At 40.9% G+C, this 20649-nt stretch overlaps 2 protein-coding genes across 14 annotated transcripts in view; both read left to right on the top strand.

Annotated features, from left to right (window-relative positions):
• The window catches only part of plecb (plectin b), a 120738-nt gene extending 119575 nt beyond the window's left edge, over positions 1-1163 (top strand). For all 10 annotated transcript variants that reach the window (XM_086113297.1, XM_086113296.1, XM_086113290.1 and 7 more), the window contains 2 exons: positions 15-131; positions 262-1163. The gene's annotated coding sequence lies outside the window, so the exon portion shown is untranslated. The remainder of the gene's footprint in view (positions 1-14; positions 132-261) is intronic.
• A 6245-nt stretch (positions 1164-7408) lies between these two features.
• The window catches only part of macf1b (microtubule actin crosslinking factor 1b), a 41317-nt gene continuing 28076 nt past the window's right edge, over positions 7409-20649 (top strand). For 3 of the 4 annotated variants that reach the window (XM_086113301.1, XM_086113300.1, XM_086113304.1), the window contains exon 1: positions 18331-18954. Coding sequence is in view for 1 of the 4 variants with exons in the window: in XM_086113302.1 (XP_085969428.1) it covers positions 7584-7622 (39 nt within the window). In the remaining 3 variants the exon portion in view is untranslated. Of the gene's footprint in view, positions 7623-18330; positions 18955-20649 lie in introns of those variants that run through there. The other variant, XM_086113302.1, reaches the window with a different exon arrangement.

Here is a 20649-nt window from a genome sequence, read left to right as displayed (position 1 = left end):
CTTCTTTTTAACAGCTCCTTCAGTCGCAAAGAATCCCTCCTTTGAGCACAGATTCCCATTTGTCTCCATTTTATGGCCCCAACAAATTAGATGGATTTTTCAAACAGAATGAACATCACATCGAAGCACAGGTACAGTAAATTTCCTGTAATTGGTCATTTCAGTTTCATAAGCTTGCTATGAATGATTTCATTTCTAAGTTTGGCCACAATTTGTTTTGTTTGAGTTAATTTTTTTTTTGTTTTGTTTTGTTTTTTGTAGCCTTGTCATCATTGTTTTGTATTTCGCAATCGAAGAGAGCTGAGACTCAACCTGACACCATCTCGGCTTGCTTGTACTGAAACCTTCTCCATCAAGGACTTTAAGTTTCTGCCACAACCCCACCAAACAAGCTACTTTTCATGAATTGAGTTGTTTAAAAACATACATTTTCTGTTACACAAGGCTTTAAAATATAAATCATTGTCATTGTTGTGAAAGGGCCTATATCATGCAAAATCAACTTTTTTCAGCTTTTCGGCATGTTAAGATGCTAATTTTTCATTAAAAAAACATCACCAAGTGGTGTTTTCTTTCAATCACCCATCTCTGGGAATTCCTGGTCTCGAAGCACCAGCTCCACCCAATCTAAGAAAATGATGAGGTCCTCAATCTTTGACTGAGCCACACCCGTATCACCCGTCCAGACAAAACACACATCCACTTTGTCAAAAAGTGTCGGACACTTGACAAGAGTGTCCAGGAAAGAGGCGCTTTGAACAGCCACCTTTGCAGCCACACGGGTAGTGGCGGTGTTTTAGTGAGCCAGGCGTCTTATTTCTGGGTTAGAGAAATAGCCACCAAAATAATTCCAACTACTTAAGAAATTAGATCGCCATTGTGTCAAAGGCAATCGATAATCAGATATGTCTGCCTATGTATGGTTGAATGAGAAAAGCTTCAAATAGCATGATATAGACCTTTTCAATCATCGATTTGTTGTAGCAACAATGATGTTCATTTTTTTTTGTTTTTATTTTCTCCAGGAATATTAGAGGGAATATGGATATTCATTTTCAATCATATAAAAGGAGTTAGCTTTTGAAGAGATTTTGCTTTGTCTCATGTGTTTGGCTGCTGAATGTTTCTGACGTAAAAATATGTAAATAAATATTTTGAGATGCCCTTTTGTCATTTTATATGAATATGATCTAAAACGACTGATACAGTCCTGCCCGCCGTTCTTGGCACCCTTCATGTTTTGCGTGATCTCTGCAATGTCTTAACAAAATAATTGGAAATGTACCAAATTTAACTAATTAGGATTTTTTTAATTGGATGTCCAAAGTAAATTATCGTAGGCAATAGTTTTTTTTGTTTGGGTTTTTTTTTTTTTTTGGGTGAACTTACATATTTAATTCCAAAGAAGAAGAAAACACAGCATGTGCAGCAAAGAAACAGCTCATCAGCAAGCTCTGAAGAAGCAACATATCGATCCTGATTATTTGAATCTGGTGTGTTGCAACAGGATGATGAGGACCACGTTTGGCCATCCCTGATGTATGATAGTTTAATTTCACGGGTGCCAATAATGATGAGCAACTGGATTTATATGATTTTCAGCCGTATCGCTTTATTTATTTATATGCTGCGGTCAGGGGGAAAAAAGTATCTTATAAAAACATTTGAAGACAAAAAGAAACAGGACCATAATGCAGAATCGACTCAGTGTGGGCCATACACTGGCCATCTGAATTGCTGTTGTAAATTGACCACAAGGGGGCAGTGTTTTCATGAGCGAACGTTTAACACGGCCCGACGTTTCAAAGCCTCCTTGAGCCAAAATATGGCGACATTGTCAGATGCGGATTCTCCCCGTGTATTCGTACACATACATTTTCTGATTCATATTTAGCATTATACTGCATAAATGCATTCATGGCATGTGTATATGAACCTCCCTGAAAGAAAGACATTGCAATGGCACAAATTAATAGTGTAGTAATGCTTCAAAGCATAAATCAAAATTATTCAAATATTTTCTCTGCATTAACATGACAAAGGTTACAACAGTAACGACACATTGCCGCAAAGTGTCTTCATTCACGTGTCCTAAATCTTCGATGATGAATAAAGTTCTCATCAGCACACAGTTGTCCATTTATTATTGAACGCAACAATCTGGCGAGCAAGTGTTACTTTCATTGCTGCCCTTGTTTTTCTATTCCACGGTCCCACTGCCGCTAGTAGCGGCAATGGGGCTAACTGAAGATAGTGTCATGATGCTAGTCCTGATTCATGCCCTTTTATACAGTCGAGCAAGTAAGGGTCACACTTTTATTTTGCATCACGGAACATCCTGTTTATGACAGGTTTTTCAGTAAGAAAAGGAAACACAAATACACTTTTGGGCCATACTTGGTGTATGTGACTTTAGAAATCCTTACTGGCCCATTTGCACTGGTTAGTGCCTGAAGGTCAGTAGTGGACGACCCACCGGAGAACTAGCCATGCGCGCCGTCTGGCCACAGTTAATCTCGAACCCTGTTTAACATCCTATCTGACTGCCTGCCCACTGTTACATGTTTGGACTTTTCTGCAGGCCAGTGACACCCACATATATATATATATATATATATTTTTTTTTTTTTTTTGTTCTTTGTTTTTTGTTTCTCTGGCATAGCAATTTTCTGAAATATTTGTAGTTGTTCATGATTGTTAGTGGTAGTATTATGAACTTGCATATATGCATATTTTGCTCTCTGTGTATCAATATTAGCCTCCGATACAACTCGAGAGGACTTCAAGAAAAAGCACCGAGGAGTTTTGGTCAATTAATTCTTCACATAACTTTCTTGAAACCTCAAGTTTGAATCATTCCATCTCAGAACTTTCTGCAAACAGTGAGGTAAGCATTTAGACAACCGAATAGCCTCAAGCCACCTATTCTTCATACACCGTGTGCATATGAAATGTACTACATGTTCATGTGTTGTTGCAGGATATAGGCGGTGATTTGTTTGAATCAACAACACCCACATCACAGGATCAGCAACACTGGTATGCGTAGAGCTGGGATGAATGAACATATCATGTAGACTTTCATGCATTGTTGAAGGACAATACCTCGTAGTAATTAACTTTTAAAGTAAACACACTACTCACAAAGGCATTCGGCTCTTGAGCGAAACTTAAAGATGACCCTAAAATACACTAGAGGGCGTGAAGCGTGAATTTAATTTAACCTTTGCACATGTCCAAGAATTCAATGTATCATGACATTCATATATTTTTCCACAACTTGCGCTCCAATAACGAGCTGATATGTTGTGACAAATACATTTCTTGATTTAAATAGGTTTTATATTTAACCTTTGGGTCACGTTGGGACCACAAGTGGACCTTTTCTGCATTTTTATTTCCCCAATAGTCCACAGATCATTCAGTTTAAAGATGAAAAGGCTGAATTTTGGCCACGTAGCTTTTAACACACACACAGCCCCATTGCTATACTCTTACTAAAACTATTACTGGAGATAATAATGAATGTACAAGTGCATATTTATTGTTACATATTACAATAATTATGATCACTACAACAAAAGCAAAGAAAAGCCGGTGTTGTGTCACATTACCAGACCTCAAACTGCATCGTGCGCTCAGTATTCCGCACCCCAGGGAAACCCGTGTGCATGTGTGCTCACATAGATGGCGCTATGTATGTGTACAGACTTCGTAAAGTCATATTTTGATTTGAAGACAGGTGCTCTTGGTGTTGTCCAAAAATATTTTTAGCAACTTCGCAGGAAAACAGAAAAGAGCATGTTCTATTTGGTCAGCTTGCATAAATATGTTTATGTCAGTGAAGAAATGTGTGCTAATCAAAACAATGATATCTGTATGGCATAATTGTCAGACGTAGTACCGTAGCATTGGAGATTTATAACATTCGGACACTATTTCTTTTGCTTTTGGTAAATGTATTTGGAACTTGGCTGAAGGGATACGAGTATGCTGTCGCCCCGTCTGGAACAACAACTTTTCTCTAACAGGTAACCGGAAAAAATGGCAGTGACATGACATTCTAGATCAGGAGTGGGCAAACGTTTTGGCCCAGGGACCACATTGATTTCTAAATATGACTGGTGGGCCGGGTCAGCACAAGATACAGTACATATAAAAAGCTGTATATGTTGACAGTCCATACCAAACATCAACAGAACAAAAGCATTAAAGTATTACCATACTTGTTTTTAATGAGAACAGTGAAACAACTATGGTATATGTCCTGTATGAACGTCCAAGTATGTTAACAACATACATGTGTGACAACACAAGCAACAAAGTGCAACAATACATTGCCCAAAAACTGCATCATACAGTACAGGTAGGTGACACCTGACTATTTGCTACAAAATGAGACGAGTAAAAGACCTGAGCCGCATGCACACTCTGAGCATGGAAACACCCAGAATCGGACTGAGCAAGAATTGCTTCCTCGTTTTTCAAAAGTCTCGTAGATTTGAGTCTTTCAGACTCCAAGCGTCTCCTGAATGTTTTGTACTTTGTAATCTGCTTCGTTTAATCAGATACAATTCACTTTCTCTTCCGTGGCCATAACTGTTCCTCTTCGTTTGGATGCCGTGATCTACAGGACGTAAAAAATGTTCGCAATTCCAGTAAAACTCACTGCAATCAAGAGTCACTTGCATGTTGCCGTTTTGGATCCAATGATAGGAAATAGTGGCGCGGACACAAATATTCCATCGTATCGAGCAGGAGTTACTTGAGTTTGCGCTACTGCGGGCTTCCGTATCGTCTCCCCCTCCCTCCCTGTGCTCTGCAACTTCAAGTAACTGCGCCACCTGACATTGAAATGCCTGTCCTTACAAGTCCAAATGAAATGAATGCAATCATTTACATCGAACCTTAATTGTGTACTGTACCAACCTTCGGTGGGCCAGATTAAAAAGACTGGCGGGCCGGATCCGGCCTGCGGGCCGTAGATTGCTGGGCAGTGCATCTAGAATCTAGATCAGGGGTGCCCATTACGTCGATCCTGATCTACCGGTAGATCTAAGACAGGTCCCAAGTAGATCCGAGGAGTGTCGAAGAGAAAAAAAACAAACAACCATTTGTGTGTCTTTGTACATGTTAGGAATATATTTTTCTGTGTTAATGTACGCTGCACCCTAATCATCCTATCAGTCTCATTTTCACACAAAAAAGTATATATTTAAAAAAATAAAATAAAGCAGGTAAATTTTGAATTTTCGGTGGCGTGGGATTACGTCACCGGAAGTTGTTGTGCGCTCAGCAGTCTGCAATTGCAGCTTGTGATCTTTTATCGTCATTATTCTCATTCAGAGTTTGCTTCGTGTACAATTCACCGAGGGCACGAGCAAAGAATAGGAATCTAGGAGGGCCCAGGGAAGCACTTTAAAACGGTACGTGTGAGCTACAATAGTTAACAGGCTGCATCGCATGCCTCAGTTGCAGGCTGTTTCTCATCATGGTGTGTGCGTGTGCGTGTGTGTGTGTGTGTGTGTGTGTGTGTGTGTGTGTGTGTGTGTGTGTGTGTGTGTGTGTGTGTGTGTGTGTGTGTGTGTGCATGTGTGCGCGCGTGCCGGTAAGGGTAGATCCCGGGAGGTTAGTTGATCGAAAAGTAGATCTTAGGTCCAAAAAGTTTGGACACCCCTGATCTAGATGTACTGCCCAGTACATACAACACCGCCCCCTGCTGGGCACTTCTTTTATGACTGCAATAAGTAAGGGCGGACATTATGATATGACATTCAACAATAATGAATCGCCATTTGCAGTAACAACTCCGCTGCTTCATGTTGACATTTTTTAATGTAACATTCTATCAGAATATTGCAGGAGATATATGAAATATATATCCCAAACAAATGAGCACCAGTTTGGATAGACTGACAAGGTGGCAGAAATATTTTGTTTGGTATCAATTTTAGCACTTGACAGCAAATGCATCATTCTGATAAGAAATGTTCATTGTTAGAACAGGACTAACTTCTTGCAACATGGCTAATAATGGAACATAGTTGATAATTCAAACAGATACACTGTGTGCTGTTTTGTCTCATTTGCTGCTCTGGTGTTCAATGTTAGCTCGTACAGTAATTTGCAGTCAACATTGCAATGATAGGTCATACTCATAGGACAAACTAGCAGCACTATTTTTCTTATGAAACATATAAAACACCTACCACCATCTATTTTTTCTTTCTTCATCGTGTAGCGCCCCCCACCACCTTCTATGCTCATTTCCTGATCGGGTTTTGCTTCACACAGTCTTGTTTTGATGTCTTTGCAGCAAGCTTGCTAGTCGGGGGCTCTCCGATGCCCGACGTGTCATTTAAATGACTTTTTTTCGTTGTGTTGTATATAGGCCAATATCAGCCATTTTTCAGAGGTGGGGCCCACCGGCCAACGCCGCTCCACACAACGAGCGGGAGTTGGGAAGGGAAGAGGGAGGACATTTAAACAAATGCACAACACAGTTTTTCCTTCCCGCTCAGGCCATGCCAGCCAGTCCGCGCCTGATACCGGGACGCAGCTCAATAATTAATGGGGTGACCTCATTGGTGAAGACCCTGAATCAGAAAAATTGCCTTGCGATTGGCTGGCAACTAGTTCAAGGTGTATCCTGTCTACTGCCTGAAGTCAGCTGGGATAGACTACGGCATGCCCTCGCGACCCTTGTGAGGATAATGCGGTTCAGAAAATGGATGGATGGATCTAGACAAGAAAATAAAGTTTGCTGATATAAACGATAATGATGAATTGAAGAAATAAAAACTTTATTCTATTGAAACAAAAAAATAAATAAACCCCTCTTTTTCATTCATTATATTGTCATCTTATTGTTTCGTAAACCCCTTGCTTCAGTTTCTTGGGCTCAACCTGCAGAAAAAGGAAAACAAAAAAAATCCACAAAGTTAGAAAGTCACTCCTCAAATTAAGTCATTCATTTGCAAAACTGCTCCAGAGTGAAAAAGGTATTTGTGGAGAAACAAATTCAAACAACAGATTAAGGAAGGATGCCTTGGTTACTTTTGTTTTTGTATCCATTTCATTTGATTTTCTTTTTGCACTAGAATTAATCAGAACTGTGTTTTCATATATTTGTTTAAACATATATTATTATTATTATTATTATTATTATACTAGTCAGTGCCAATAATTGTGGCCAGAACTGTCCAACTCACAAACCTACTCCATTATCCCGTATTCTTCCTAATCACAAAGTTTGTGTCCAAATTTGCATCATGTAATTTGTGTATATTCATAAGAAATATAAAATGTTCTTTTTGCTCCGGGAATGAAATCAAGATTTTACATTTGTGTGTTATGTAGAAGGGAAAGATCAAACGAAGATCACATTCTGAAGCTTTTTTTTTTTTCTTTTGCCTTTGTCAGTATGGTTGGTGAATAATCATTTCGGTAATACCAATTAATTTAACTGCTACTCTCTGGTGTCAATTTTGCAAACTGTTGTTTGTTTTAGGAGGGACGTGGAGGATTTAAGTCAATGGCAGTGTGAGTTCAGAGGTCAAATCAGAGCACTGAGACAATGGCTGATGTGCGTGGAGATGAAGCTGCCTCCATTTAACCTCAGGGTCAGTTTGTGTTTGCCTTCTTATTGTTGTCCCTGTACTCCTCTCTGCCACTCTTCTTTCCCTCCCTCATCCATCCCATTTTCATCAAAATTTTAAGAACAAAAACCCATTAATGGGAAAACAATACAACATGCTGGCTAAAGTGAGACAGTTCACTGGGTGGAGTATACCAAACTAAGGGCAAAAATCAAAGAAAAACTAAACCTCAGAAGACAAGGGCACACAGTTTGTCTTCTTCAGACTACACATCTGCTCCCTAAGCACGGAAAGTATTCTTCACAGTTCCGGATGTAGTCCGCTTTTCGCCTGAAGTCGGCTGGGTTAGGCTCCATTTGAACAATCAGAGTGTGTAACTGAGCTCTGATCAATGGTGTGAGTCACGTCAAAGGAACGGTCGGCCTGCCTCACAGTCGCAGGTTCGGTCACCGATGTCACAGGAGCAAAGTCACAGGTCAAAAACGGATCAGTCGCATGTTGTCAGGTTGGTCCAATTTGACACTCAGGAATAAAACACAAGGAGGAGACATGAGACTCAATTCTGGTACCAGGAGGGAACGAGGAGAAGCGTTCGGTTTCAGTTCTCCGCACGTAACCCTAACGATCTCCCCCTTCACCTCCTCATTTATTGGGAAAGCTACTACATAGGTGTGTCCAACCTAAAGGGTGGGGGCTGTTGAACACACACTGAACTTGTTTGACTATGTGTGTGTATGTGAGTGCAAATTACGTACATGTGTGCAATTGTCACAAAAACATCACGCCGCAGCTGGTGTTGATGGCTCCATTCACTGTTCACCCTTGCTCACTGTTTAGTCTTAACACTTATCTCTTCCCAACCACGTCCTCGGAAAGGTGGTTGCGTCCCTAAACTTCCACACAGTGCACCAAGCATTCTTGATTATAAAAGTGAGTATATAATGGATAAAATGTGAGTACATAATAAAGAATGTATCTTTATTAAAAGCAGAAGCGTTCTTCATTGCAGGCATAGTCAATTAATGATTGCAAGCATAAGCGTTCTTCTTTGCAAGCATAATCAATTTATCATGTCAGGCATAAGCGAATGTATGTACGGATCATCCCTTTTTTTTTTTTTTTTTTCCTAGCACTCTTCCAGCATGCAGAGCTCGCACCATACACTGCTCAAGGCTGCCAAGTGGCTTATCTATGCCGCAACTGTCTTTGGTAAACACCACCTAGGGTGTGTGATTCTCAAAAATGCCACTGCTGACCTTAAAACGTGCAGTCATTCTAAGTTAACAAAGCCAATTTTAAATTATCCACACGTGACCCTGAAACATAAACATTGATTAAAGCTGGAAGATTTTGCTCTTGTGACGAGCGAAATTAGAAATCCAGCCCGTGTATGCACAAATGAGACATGTCTTAAAATCTGACGGGTTTTTTTTTTTTTTTATGACTCAAACCAACAAGAATTTGTATGTTCGACGATAGCTTCAACTCTAGTCATTTCATAATGAGGGAAGGCACAACACAATCCAAGGATAGCAAAGTTGTAACTGAATTTACAAAATTTCATGACACAAGACCATCATTTCTCCCACATCAGGAGCTGTGATGGCCCTTCTCATGTTTCAAGAGAAATGTGCATCTTATGAACGTAATCTATAAAACATTGTAACATAATCGGAACATCCCGGCAATCAGCAGCATAACAGAAGCAGTTATAAAACAAATAAGATCATTGAAACCCACAGACAGGTAACAGTTACAAATCATCCAAATCAAGGCCTTCACTGTATACTTACACATTCTACCTCCTCCCAGAAAGTTAACAACGGCCCACATACGTCCACTGACGACCACTCAACACAAACAAAAAATTGTGTCTACGACTTACAAACAACTTTCTAAGCATCTCGTGACCTTCCGGCCCTTTTCAACCTAAACACACGGTGACCTCCTCATTCGTAGCATCACTGTGTCAAACCTCACCTGCCTGTTCCTTTCTTTATTCTCAACATACTCAACTTCCATCATCACCTTACGTCTCACCATCAACATTTTCACTTGCCTTTCACCCACTGTAAGTATCCAAAACTCTCCGTGTCACCACACCTATACTCAACCATGTGTTACTGCGGAGTTTAAGTACGTGCAGGACACCGCCGCCCTACTTACCACCAAGAGTAGTCCTCTCTCCTCTGGATTCGCTTCAAGCCTCAGCCCCCAGACGAGGAGCCGAAACCCAGTCCCGGAAAGGGTGTTTTTGCCGTGGCCACGGTCTTCCTGGCCGTCGACTCAGCGTCCGGAGGCGTCAGGTATATTGCGATCCCGGACGAGCCCCCAAAAATGTCAGGTTGGTCCAATTTGACACTCAGGAATAAAACACAAGGAGGAGACAGGAGACTCAATTCTGGTACCAGGAGGGAACGAGGAGAAGCGTTCGGTTTCAGTTCTCCACACGTAACCCTAACGATCTCCCCCTTCACCTCCTCATTTATTAGGAAAGCTACTTTCGGATCACATGTTCATCAGGTAATAATTTGGTGGGTAGGAGGTCAGAGTTGGTATGTCACTGACATCTATGTTCGACAAACTTGGCATAGACAGTTAAGCCAGCCACTCAACAGGCTCAGGATCACTTCTGTCACCTTGTACATCCTCCACTGACACCAGTGAATTCCTTAAACTCTCAACACGAATGCTTGCACTAGCTTCAAGAATCTCTGTCACTCTTTCACCTGAGTCCTCCTTACCATTTCTAAAATCATCAGTGCCTGGAGATGAGGCTCCAGAAGCAGACATAAATGAGGCACGGTCCGACATTTCATCAATTTCTTCAGCAATGTGGGCTCTGTCAAAACAGTACTGCCGGGGAAGATAACTGTGTTTTTGGGACGTTTTCCCTAAATGAGATATTCACGTCCAGGCTCAAGGCAGGTCGCTGCGTTTCGTTTTGTCCGCAATAGTATTCTCTTTCTAAGGGTTCGGATCAGACAGCATTGACAAGAAACGTTCCGCTTCTGGCTCTGCAGTTGAACAAGGGCCTGACACTGTTTTACAGTAGGAGTCACAAAACTTGGACCGATGCAAGTTATGTTTGATTACATTTGGCGCAAGAATTAACTCATCATGCAGTTCTGGTACAACGAGTGTGGGGAGCCACATTTCACAGTTTGAAACGTTCCAAACTGAGCAATTGGGTGAGAAGAGCCTTTGTCAGGTTGGTGACCAAGAATCCCATGGTCACTCTGTTAGAGCTCCAGCGATGCTCTGTGGAGAGACGAGAACCTTCCAGAAAGACAACTATGTAGACAGAACTCCACCAATCAGGCCTGTATGGTAGAGTGCCCGGACGGAAGCCACTCCTTCAGTAAAGGCCTATGGCAGCCCGCCTGGAGTTTGCCATAAGGCACCCAAAGGACTCTCAGACCATGTGAAAAAAAGAAAATCTCTGGTCTAATGAGAAAAAGATTTAACTCTGGCATTAATGCCAGGCGTCATGTTTTGAGGGTGCCAGCCACTGCTCATATCCTACCTAATACCATGCTTAGGGAAAACCATGTTTGGTGGCAACATCATGCTTGTGAGGATGTTTTTCAACAGCAGGAACCGGGAGACAATTCAGGATTTAGGGAAAGATGAATGCAGAAATGGACAGAGACATCCTGGATGAAGAGATGATGCAGAGTGCTCGGGGCCTAAGATTGGGATGAAGGTCAGACCCTAAACAATGACCCCAAACACACAACCAATACACTGAAAGAGGCGGTTCCAGGACAGCTCTGTGAATGTCCTAGAGTGGCTCAGCCAAAGCCCAGACCAAATCTGATGGAGCATCTCTGGAGAGATCTGAAAATGACTGTGGACCAACGCTTCCCATCCAACCTGATGGAGCTTGAGATGCGCTGCAAATAGGAATGCCCAAAGATAGGTGTGCCAAGCTTGTAGCATCATATCCGAAAAGGCTTGAGGCTGTAAATACTTTCAAAGGTCAATCTACTAAGTGTTGAGCAAAGGCTGTGAAAACTTTTAGTTTTCGTTTTGTATTTTAATACATTTGCAACCCCCCCCCCCCCCCCCCCAAAAAAAAACGTTATGCAGTGTTGTGTGTACAATTTTTGCTGAAAGAAATTAATTTATTCAATTTTGGAAAGAGGCTGTAGTATAACAAAATGTGGAAGAAGTTAAACGTAAATTCTTTCCGGATGTACTGTTAGTGAGAATGGATGGGTTGTGTTTTTTGTTTTTTTCCCATCTTCTTACTTTTCAAATTTACTGCGATAGAAACAGGGAAACTTTTTTAGACTACAGGAGGGCAGAGGTGTGTGTGTGTGTGTTGTGTGTGTGTGTGGGGGGGGGGGTTCAGGCTTTTTGTGTTTGGTGAGCCAGGCCTCACAAGTGTTTGTCACTCGAGGCCCTCTGCTCACATGAATGAACACAGTGAAAAGACATTGAATTCTGTGGGGATGACAAGAAAAGGGTGTAGCAAAAAAAAAAAAAAGGATTGAGGATCATTGCAGCAAATGTGCTCACAACCGACTGTTTTATTGATCACAACTGCCATCAAGTACATTTATTGTGCCACATGGAAAGATAGGCACTATCTAAAAAAGTGATTAACATTAATTAAAGTCATTTATCACATGCATTTATAATACTTAATTACAGTTTAAATATACTTACAATGTGTGAAAATGCAACAAAACTTTTATTTTTGGGGGGAGTGGGTCTAAAAAGTTCTTGTCTGAATGAATTGCTCTAATTGAGTACTTAGTAGTGTTGAGGGATATGTCAGTGTTTCTAATTCTTCTAATTCCTGGAGGGTTTGCAGTATAAGTGAGAAAGAATAAAATAATAAACAGGATCGTTGTCATAATTTTGGGTTATGTTGTGTCACATCTATATTTCAAAACAAACCACTATCCGGCTTAAACATTTTTGTGTAGCTATTTACTTTCAGAATGTGTTAAATATGCAGTTGGCACTGTAATGCCTTTGTCGTACTAAATCCAGTTACAGACTTTTGTCATGGTAATGTTGTTAGTCTGCTGCTCTGCTAGTTTTTTTTTTTTTCTTCACACTTTGGACCTTTGGGACTCGTTAGTTATCAGTATGAATGAGAGTCCAGATCCAGACTTTTCTGCATTACACAAGAGAGAGTGTCACATCTGCTCCTGTACACATTGAACCATGCCATAATTATTTATTTGGAAAGAAAGGAATAAAACGTAGTGTGTGGTATACATATATGCTGGTAAAACAGAATTGCCAGCACAATTGTTCCCTTCTTGCTGAATGGGTCTGTGCGTCCTGTCGGGGCCTCTTGAACAATAAATGTTCTGGGCCGCTGAAAATGAAGTTAATGGTTTGAGTACCCTAGCAGCTGGGGTACTTGAGCTGTTAACTAAATTGGATTTAAATGTAATGGGAATTCCTGTATCAATTTTTATCAATAACTGATGACGATGTTTCCAATTGAGTAGGTTAATAGTTACATATAGCAATTAACAATAGTATATTCAGCCCTCACCGAAGAGGACTATTGATTGTGGATAATTTGTGTTGATGCATAGATGGGATGAATGAGGAAGTCTCAGTCTCCTTAATTTCTATTTCTACGTGCAAAACAGGAAATTCGAACTATTGTTTCTATTTAACCTTTATTTATCCAGTAAACGCATTGAATGAGAACAAACTGACATTTACATTCTGGTGGTTTTATTTTTAACTGTACTTTTTCACTTTTTAGATTTCTGCTCATCTCATTTTTTTTTCATTTTTAAAAAGTTCAAAAATGATTTGGGGATCTTATCTTGCTGTCTGACTGTTAGCGACATTAAAAAAAATAATAATAAAATAATAGACCATCATAAGTGCTCACCAGCATCAAGCAGAATATGTAACCGGCATGAAAACACAACAAAAACACCAAATGGTGGAATGTGCTGGTTTAGGATGCTGGGCATGTTTTTGCTTAGTTTTTTTTTTTTTTTTTTTTTTTAATTAAACAAGTCACCTCACTGATAGAAGAAGTTTTATGCTAAGTTTGGATACTTGTTCCTCACAAGTCTATGAACTAACGTGGGATGTCAAGGTTCAATTTTAGGCCCTTTTTTTTATCAGACAGAATTATTAAATATAATTAAATATGCTTCCTGTTATTGGCACTAACAGGAGACTCAAGACTGAATTTCCATTGCTGAGCTGATGATACACAGCTATATAGCGCTATATCTCCTGATGACACAAGTCCATTGGATGCTCTTTTTAACTGCATTTTAGATATCACATCCTGGTTGGGAGAAAGCTCTCTCCAACTCAGCTTTAGTCATTGGTTCAGAGGTCCAGAGAGAGAGAGAGAGATCATTAACCAAATTACAAACAATATCCTTAAAGCCCTCATCACAGGTGAGAAACTTGAGTGTTATTCAAGACTCTAAGGCCAACTTTTTACCACACACAAAAAATGTAATATGGGAAGTCGGGTTAACTCAAAAATGTATTTACAATAGCCTTTAATCACAAAAATGTGTCAAAGGGCTTCAGATGGTGACATTTACCAAATATTTCACGGCATTCCCTGATGCTAACCACACAGGAAAAACTAAAAAAAAAGTTGTCATCACTTGAAGAATCTCTCTCTCACTCTCTCTCTCTCTCTCTCTCTCTCTCTCTCTGGCCGTTAAATGACATTTGAGTTTACTCTAAAGTCTACCATTCAGTAATATTTTATTACCAGACAGCTTGGATAGTCATTACAATGAGACACAGTTAGTGACCACTGGGTGCGTCTTGCCTGGGAAATGCACTTAAATAACACTAAAGAGTTGCACCAAGAGGGAGATGCATAATGAGAGGGGCAACATATATCCCAAACACAGTTTGGGGTATTCCTTAGGAAACAAAGTGGCAGAAACCAGAGCAATCATGCTCTTATTCTCTGTTGTGGGACCTGAACACTGTCCAGCCCAGCTACTGTCACCCGACCCAATAGTCTGTCAGATGTTGTACGCTATGCTAAAGCTTGACTAATCGAAGACAATAAGACAACTTCTCAACTTTCTCACGGGGATGAACAAAGTATTTTAATTTGGATTCTTTCAGTCTGGCTCATTGTAACAGGCTTTTGTTGCTGTTGGTTAGTTTTGTTTTGGGGTTTTTTCTTAATTCGGGCCTATACATGTATGGCTACATAAATTATGGTGATGGTAAAATGTTACCTCTCTAAATTCAGTCAAAAAGACTTGGGCCCTGCAGCTAACCTATTGTGTTTAGGTCCAAAGCTTATTGAATACCATCACCCCAACCCTTAAGAAACTGAAGTAGAAACACCCTCTGTCTTCAAACTCTCTGGTTTCCCAAGGCATGCAGCACATCTGCAACAGGTCTCATGTACACAGAACTTGGAAACAAGGCTCGGCATTGAGGTCAAGGATCCTAGCCCATTATGCTCTCTGTTTTTAACGCTCAATGAGGCTGTCAGTGTTATATATAAGTAGTAGAATTTATATGGCAATATATTAGAAAAAGCACCTCAATACATGTGAAAGTTGGTCATAAATATAAAGTATATATATATATATATATATATAAAATTATGTAGCAACATGGCGGCCCAGTGGTTGGCACGTCAACTTCTCAGTGCAGAGGTACAGAGGTTCAATTCCAGCTCCGGCCTCCCTGTGTGGAGTTTGATGTGATGTTCTCCCCGGGCCTGCGTGGGTTTTCTCCGGGTACTCCGGTTTCCTCCCACATTCTAAACACAAGCATGGCAGCTGATTGGAACACTCCAAATTGTCCAGAGGTGTGAATAAGAGCGCCCACAACCCTTGTGAGGATAAAGCGGATCAGAAAATGGATGGATGGATGGATGGATCTTCATGTGGGTCAGGAGCGTGCTGGGGCCTATCCCAGCTGACTTCGGGCAGTAGGCGGGGTACACCTTGAACTGGTTGACAGCCAATCGCGCGGCACACAGACAACAACCATCCGCTCACACTCACACCTAGGGACAATTTAGAGTGTTCAATTAACCTACCGTGCATGTTTTTGCAACATGGAAAGAAACCAGTGTACCCGGAGAAAAAACATGCAGGCACGGGAGAAGATGCAAACTCCACACAGGAAAGCAATGACCTCTGCACTGTGAAGCGGACGTCTTAACCACTTGATCACCAGCCTCATATAAGAATACACGTATACATACTTTCACAATATATGAATGTACATAAAATGTATCATCAGTTCATATTGAAAAATATATTCTCAGTGCATAAGGGTGGTTTTCTTGTTTGCAGGGAAAAGAGTTTTCATTCCCTGAAAGATGGTAAACATTGGCTCATCCCCCGGCCACCACCCACCCCCATTACACGGCATGTAAAAAAATATTTATTTCCATAGAACCTTGAGTCTTTGTTACATAGGGTATCAAGTTCATTGGCCCTGGGTGTAAAACAATCAAACTTAGAGCCATGATATGGTTCATCTGCAAGTGGATTTACCCTCATCCAGACAGCCCGACACAGCCCAGGAAACACAATTAGGAAGGATGACAGCCTTTTATTTAATTCTCTTTGACGCAACCACTTGTGTGATAAGTGGGTCTGCATGAAAGGGCTTCTGGTTTGACCTGAACAATGAACCCCCTTTTTTAAAGTCTCATGCACAGGGATAATTATCATGTTCTGGGGAAGACTCATTGAGATCTTATTGAATTGAATTTAAAGAAAGCTGTGTGTAATTTAACAATGCAGAGGACTGGGAAAAAAAACAATCCTGCCCAACAATTTTTGATTTCTAAGATTTCAATCTATTGAGAACCTATTTAAAGAATTGTTTTTCTTGTATTATTTGATTTACCCACATTTTCTCATACATCTCTGATGTTCCGGGTCAAGGATTTCAAGAAAAAGTTGAATGCTTGAAATCACAAAGTGACCTCATTAAACAGCTCTGTACATCATTTGCAGCCAAATTGTCCATGACATCTGATGTGCGAGTTTGTGTATGGTACACACCAGTACAGAGTGTTTTTAGTTTGTGAGGAACTAGTCAAGTCAATTTTTTATATAACCCTTAATCACAAACAGTCTCAAACGGCTTCACATGCCCACAGTTGATAAATATTAACGACATGCCCTGACCTTAACCCCCAAGAGGGCAAGGAAAAACCGAATCGCTGGAAAAATTAGCATCCTTGAGAAGGGGCCGCAGATGGGAGAATCCCCCTTCCATGACCAGACTGCAATGGATGCTGAGTGGGCAACAGTTGACACAATATTGTATGATACAATGTTAGAATTACTTAAAAATGAGGGAGATGCCTTTGGAGAGGTGCGGCCCAGTTCGTCATTGAAGAAATCTTCATAACAGCGCCTCCGAGCGGTTGACCCATCTCGGCTCTGCCAGTGCTGATGTAAATGGTTTCAAAGGGTCTGACGTGAACTCTTCATTGGCTTTACCCAGGGGTTGAATAACATCATCCTACAGGGGTCATTTATGCCATTTCTATCTCACTGGCCCGTACGGCAGACTTTGGGAGTTGCCTTTTTCTCCACTATATTATTTTATTTTTGAACAGTGAAAACAAGAAAACATTTAATTGTTTTTTAGAAATAAATTGCATTAGACAGAGTCACATTATTCAGCTAAAGAGTGTCATGAAAGTCCCTTTGTTATGAAAAAGTTGGACGTGTTTTAAATGGAATGTTTAGTTGGCTTGAACAAATTAACATCTAACAGACTACCATGCAACTCATTGACCTTGTGGATTAGTAACGAAAAAAAGTGTATCCTCATGCGTGTCTCCTAATTGGAATTGCAAACTAGGATAGAATGTGGGTGTGTGCACGGTACAAGCGGGCATGCGTTGGTTGGATCAGTTGATTCGGTTCATTATTTGGCTGGCTGGAGAAATATAGAGGCAACAAAATAAAGAGGGCGCGATTTAGGGCGAACAAACTTCTGGGAAGTGCCTCGTGTGTGCGCTTCTTGTGTGCTTACACACAGCAGACAAAACTCGGCTTCATATTTTTTTTTTCCCCCCGTGAAGAATGTTAGTCTTTCATTTATCCCTGAAATAAAAGCACCCTGTGATTTGCGTACAACTTCCAATAATGTTAACATGAATTGATGCAGTCAAAGTGGACTAGTAGTTCCCAGACAAATATTGTGGCATTTTGAAACATGACAGGACACAATTTCACAATGGAGGTCCTTCCGTTGCTTTTCAAAGCAAAAATAGAGAAAATACTGATGTCGTTGGTATCTACGTTGTGTTCTTTGTTTTGGAATAGAATTATAGAAATAGAATTACAGTGGCTGCAAGTAAGGTGAAAAATAATCTGAGACGTTTCACAGTAATTAGTCGCCTTTCTTGCGCCTGAGGAGACTGTTGAACTCACTGAATGGGGAATGAGCAATGCAAGGGGGTTGGGACGTTGAATGAGTGGGTGGGTACCAGAGTGGGTGTGAGTCTCTTCTTTTGTAGCCTGCACTTCTCTCCCTCGCCACCAAAAGGGGGAATAGGCCGAGGCAGCTGTCACTTAACATGTGAATGTTCTGAGGGCGGCCCGGGGGCCTTTAGAAAACTCTTCCCCCCCACCATCCCCCTCCCACCCACTCAAAGCGCAGCAGCATGGAGTTTTTAAGCTACGTTGAGATCCAGGGGATGGGCTTCATTGGGTGAAATGAGAGAGAGTGTGTGGGGGGCGGAAACCAAAGGAAAGGTAAAAGCGGGGCACTCTGTCATCTAGCTGCATGGTACAGGAGCAACCTGAGCAGCATCAGAGCCGGTGAGAATGATATCATCTTGTTGTTCAATGGATCCGTCAGAGTCCGACCCCCCACGTCTAAGCTGACCTTGGCAGAGAACTGTGGGAGTTCAACTGAATCGTTGGAATACATTGTGTCCATCTAGGCGCACTATCCCATCAGCGGCGTTAACAAGGAAGGAATTCCTCTATCACAGCTCCCACAACAAAGAAGAAAGGGAGAGGAGCAGAGCCGGTGGGAGGAGAAGTGAGCTGAGGGGAGGGGTGCACTGTGAGGGGAAAGGAAGAGGACATTGTTTCCCTGTGACTGTGGGCAACGGAAAAGCATGAGTTATCAGAACATGTGCTTGATTGTGTTTAGAAAGTGTGTTTGTAGGTGAGCATGCATAAATGTGTTGAAGTGATTTGAGTGTGTATTCAAGAGAGCATGGATGTGTTGGTGTGCACAGCCTTCAGTTTGGGATGTTGGAACTGGGAGGCCACTCAAAGGATGCTCAGACAAAGCTTTTTTTCTTTTTTTTTCACAACCTCTTTGAATGCTGAATGGGGACTGACTGGATTCCTTTACTCATGCTGTTGGTCCCTGGTAGAGGGTAAGTGGAGTTCACGCAATCTCAAACCGCCAAAACTGTCAGTATTCATCTAAAATTTGTGTTTGGATGTTGCTGGCCACTGCTTGAATCCAAATTCTCAAGAAAAACAAGCACTATGTTTTGGATGTATTTGAATAAATAGCATTCACTTTGGACAGACAGAAAAAAAATCCTGCAAATTTTTATTATTTTTTTTTTTTTACTTGAGCCTTAAACAGTCCTGATCAACAATTAAACACTGTGATTTGGTAACTGTTCTGTGGATAACTTTGGACTTATTTTGTTATATGAGTCTCAGAGGGTAACACATTGCTGTATATCAGGGTCGGTTCCTCAAGAGCCCCAAATCCAGCCGGTTTTCAAGGTCTCCCTCCTCCAAAATACCTGATTCAAATGATAAGCTCAGAGAAGCCTGATAATGATAGGGATGAATTGAATCGGGTATGTTGAAAGTGGGAGACATCTAAAACAGCCTGGGTTGGAGATCTCGAGGACCCCTGCTCCGTATGCAAGTTGAGGGACCATCACAGTGATTAATTACTTTTTTAATACCTCACTTAATAGCAAGTGTCAAAGCAACAGAACACTCTACTGCCGTGATTGATGATTATTACTCTTTTGCTAATTACAAATCCCCCCCCCCTCCCTATCTATGTATCTATCTATCTAGATAATGCAATGTTTAGCATATATTCTTATATTGTTCTTATGCATCAGTCATGTTTTTTGCTGCCAGGTCAGACAGTGACACAGGCGTAGTTGCATATCAGATGGAGGGCAAAATATTTTTAGGGTCTCTTGATGATAATGTACTCCAAGTCAGGACAATGAAAGGCAACATTATTCTATATAAGCATATTATAGGCCTAAAAAAAAAATCATATTCTTGGGCATAGCTTGACCGTTGTATATATCACTATATCTTTATAAATTTGCTGATATAGCTCCATGAATGGTTTTCTAAGATCACTTTGGAGCCAAAAAGCTAATTTAGCAATAGCTACATGCGGCAATAAAAACAACACCAACAACAACAAAACACGGCACGCCCTTACTGTTGAATTGTTAACCTATGTGCAAATGGCCAGATACTCTGTGCCCTACTGGTGGGCAATGATGTGAGCTAACTTGGTAATCATTGATCTAGATATTGGGGCTTTGTCCGGGACCACTCTCTGATCTGACTTAGTACTCCCCTGTGGATTTCTTGACAGCGTCAGCTCCCTGGTGAGACATACAGTACATGAGATGTAATGACTAATGCACATAAAGACGTCATATTTCGACTCTCATTTAGTTAAAAGCCGTGTCCTCTAGAATGTAAGTGGTTTCAAATTCATGAGAAAAAAAATGACATTCAGATTCAAGGTTATAATTAAGGATTCCTTATTTTCCATGGCTACATATTCTTTGTATCCCAAAAGCTATTAAAAGCGTACATACTTACTCAAAGTATAAACTACAGACTGGCAAACGGTTAATCCCCCTTTCTATTTGACGAGCCTATCATCTGGCCTATCTTAATTTGTTGATGCAACTACCATGTTGCAAACCCATTTTGGTCAGCAAATTAACCCTTTCAGGGACAACAGTTACTACAGTGGACATTATTGGTGCATGAAAGGGTTAAAGTGACCTTGAGAGTTCTGAATTGGGACAGCCTCGGAGAGGGTACCCTCCTGCACTAGGGACCGG

This window comes from Hippocampus guttulatus, chromosome 6 (genome assembly GCF_054856545.1).
Source record: "Hippocampus guttulatus isolate MCC_2025c chromosome 6, RoL_Hgut_1.0, whole genome shotgun sequence".
Lineage (NCBI taxonomy): Eukaryota > Metazoa > Chordata > Actinopteri > Syngnathiformes > Syngnathidae > Hippocampus > Hippocampus guttulatus.
The sequence above is the reverse complement of the archived record's forward strand: the minus strand, read 5'-3'. Positions and strand labels throughout refer to the sequence as shown.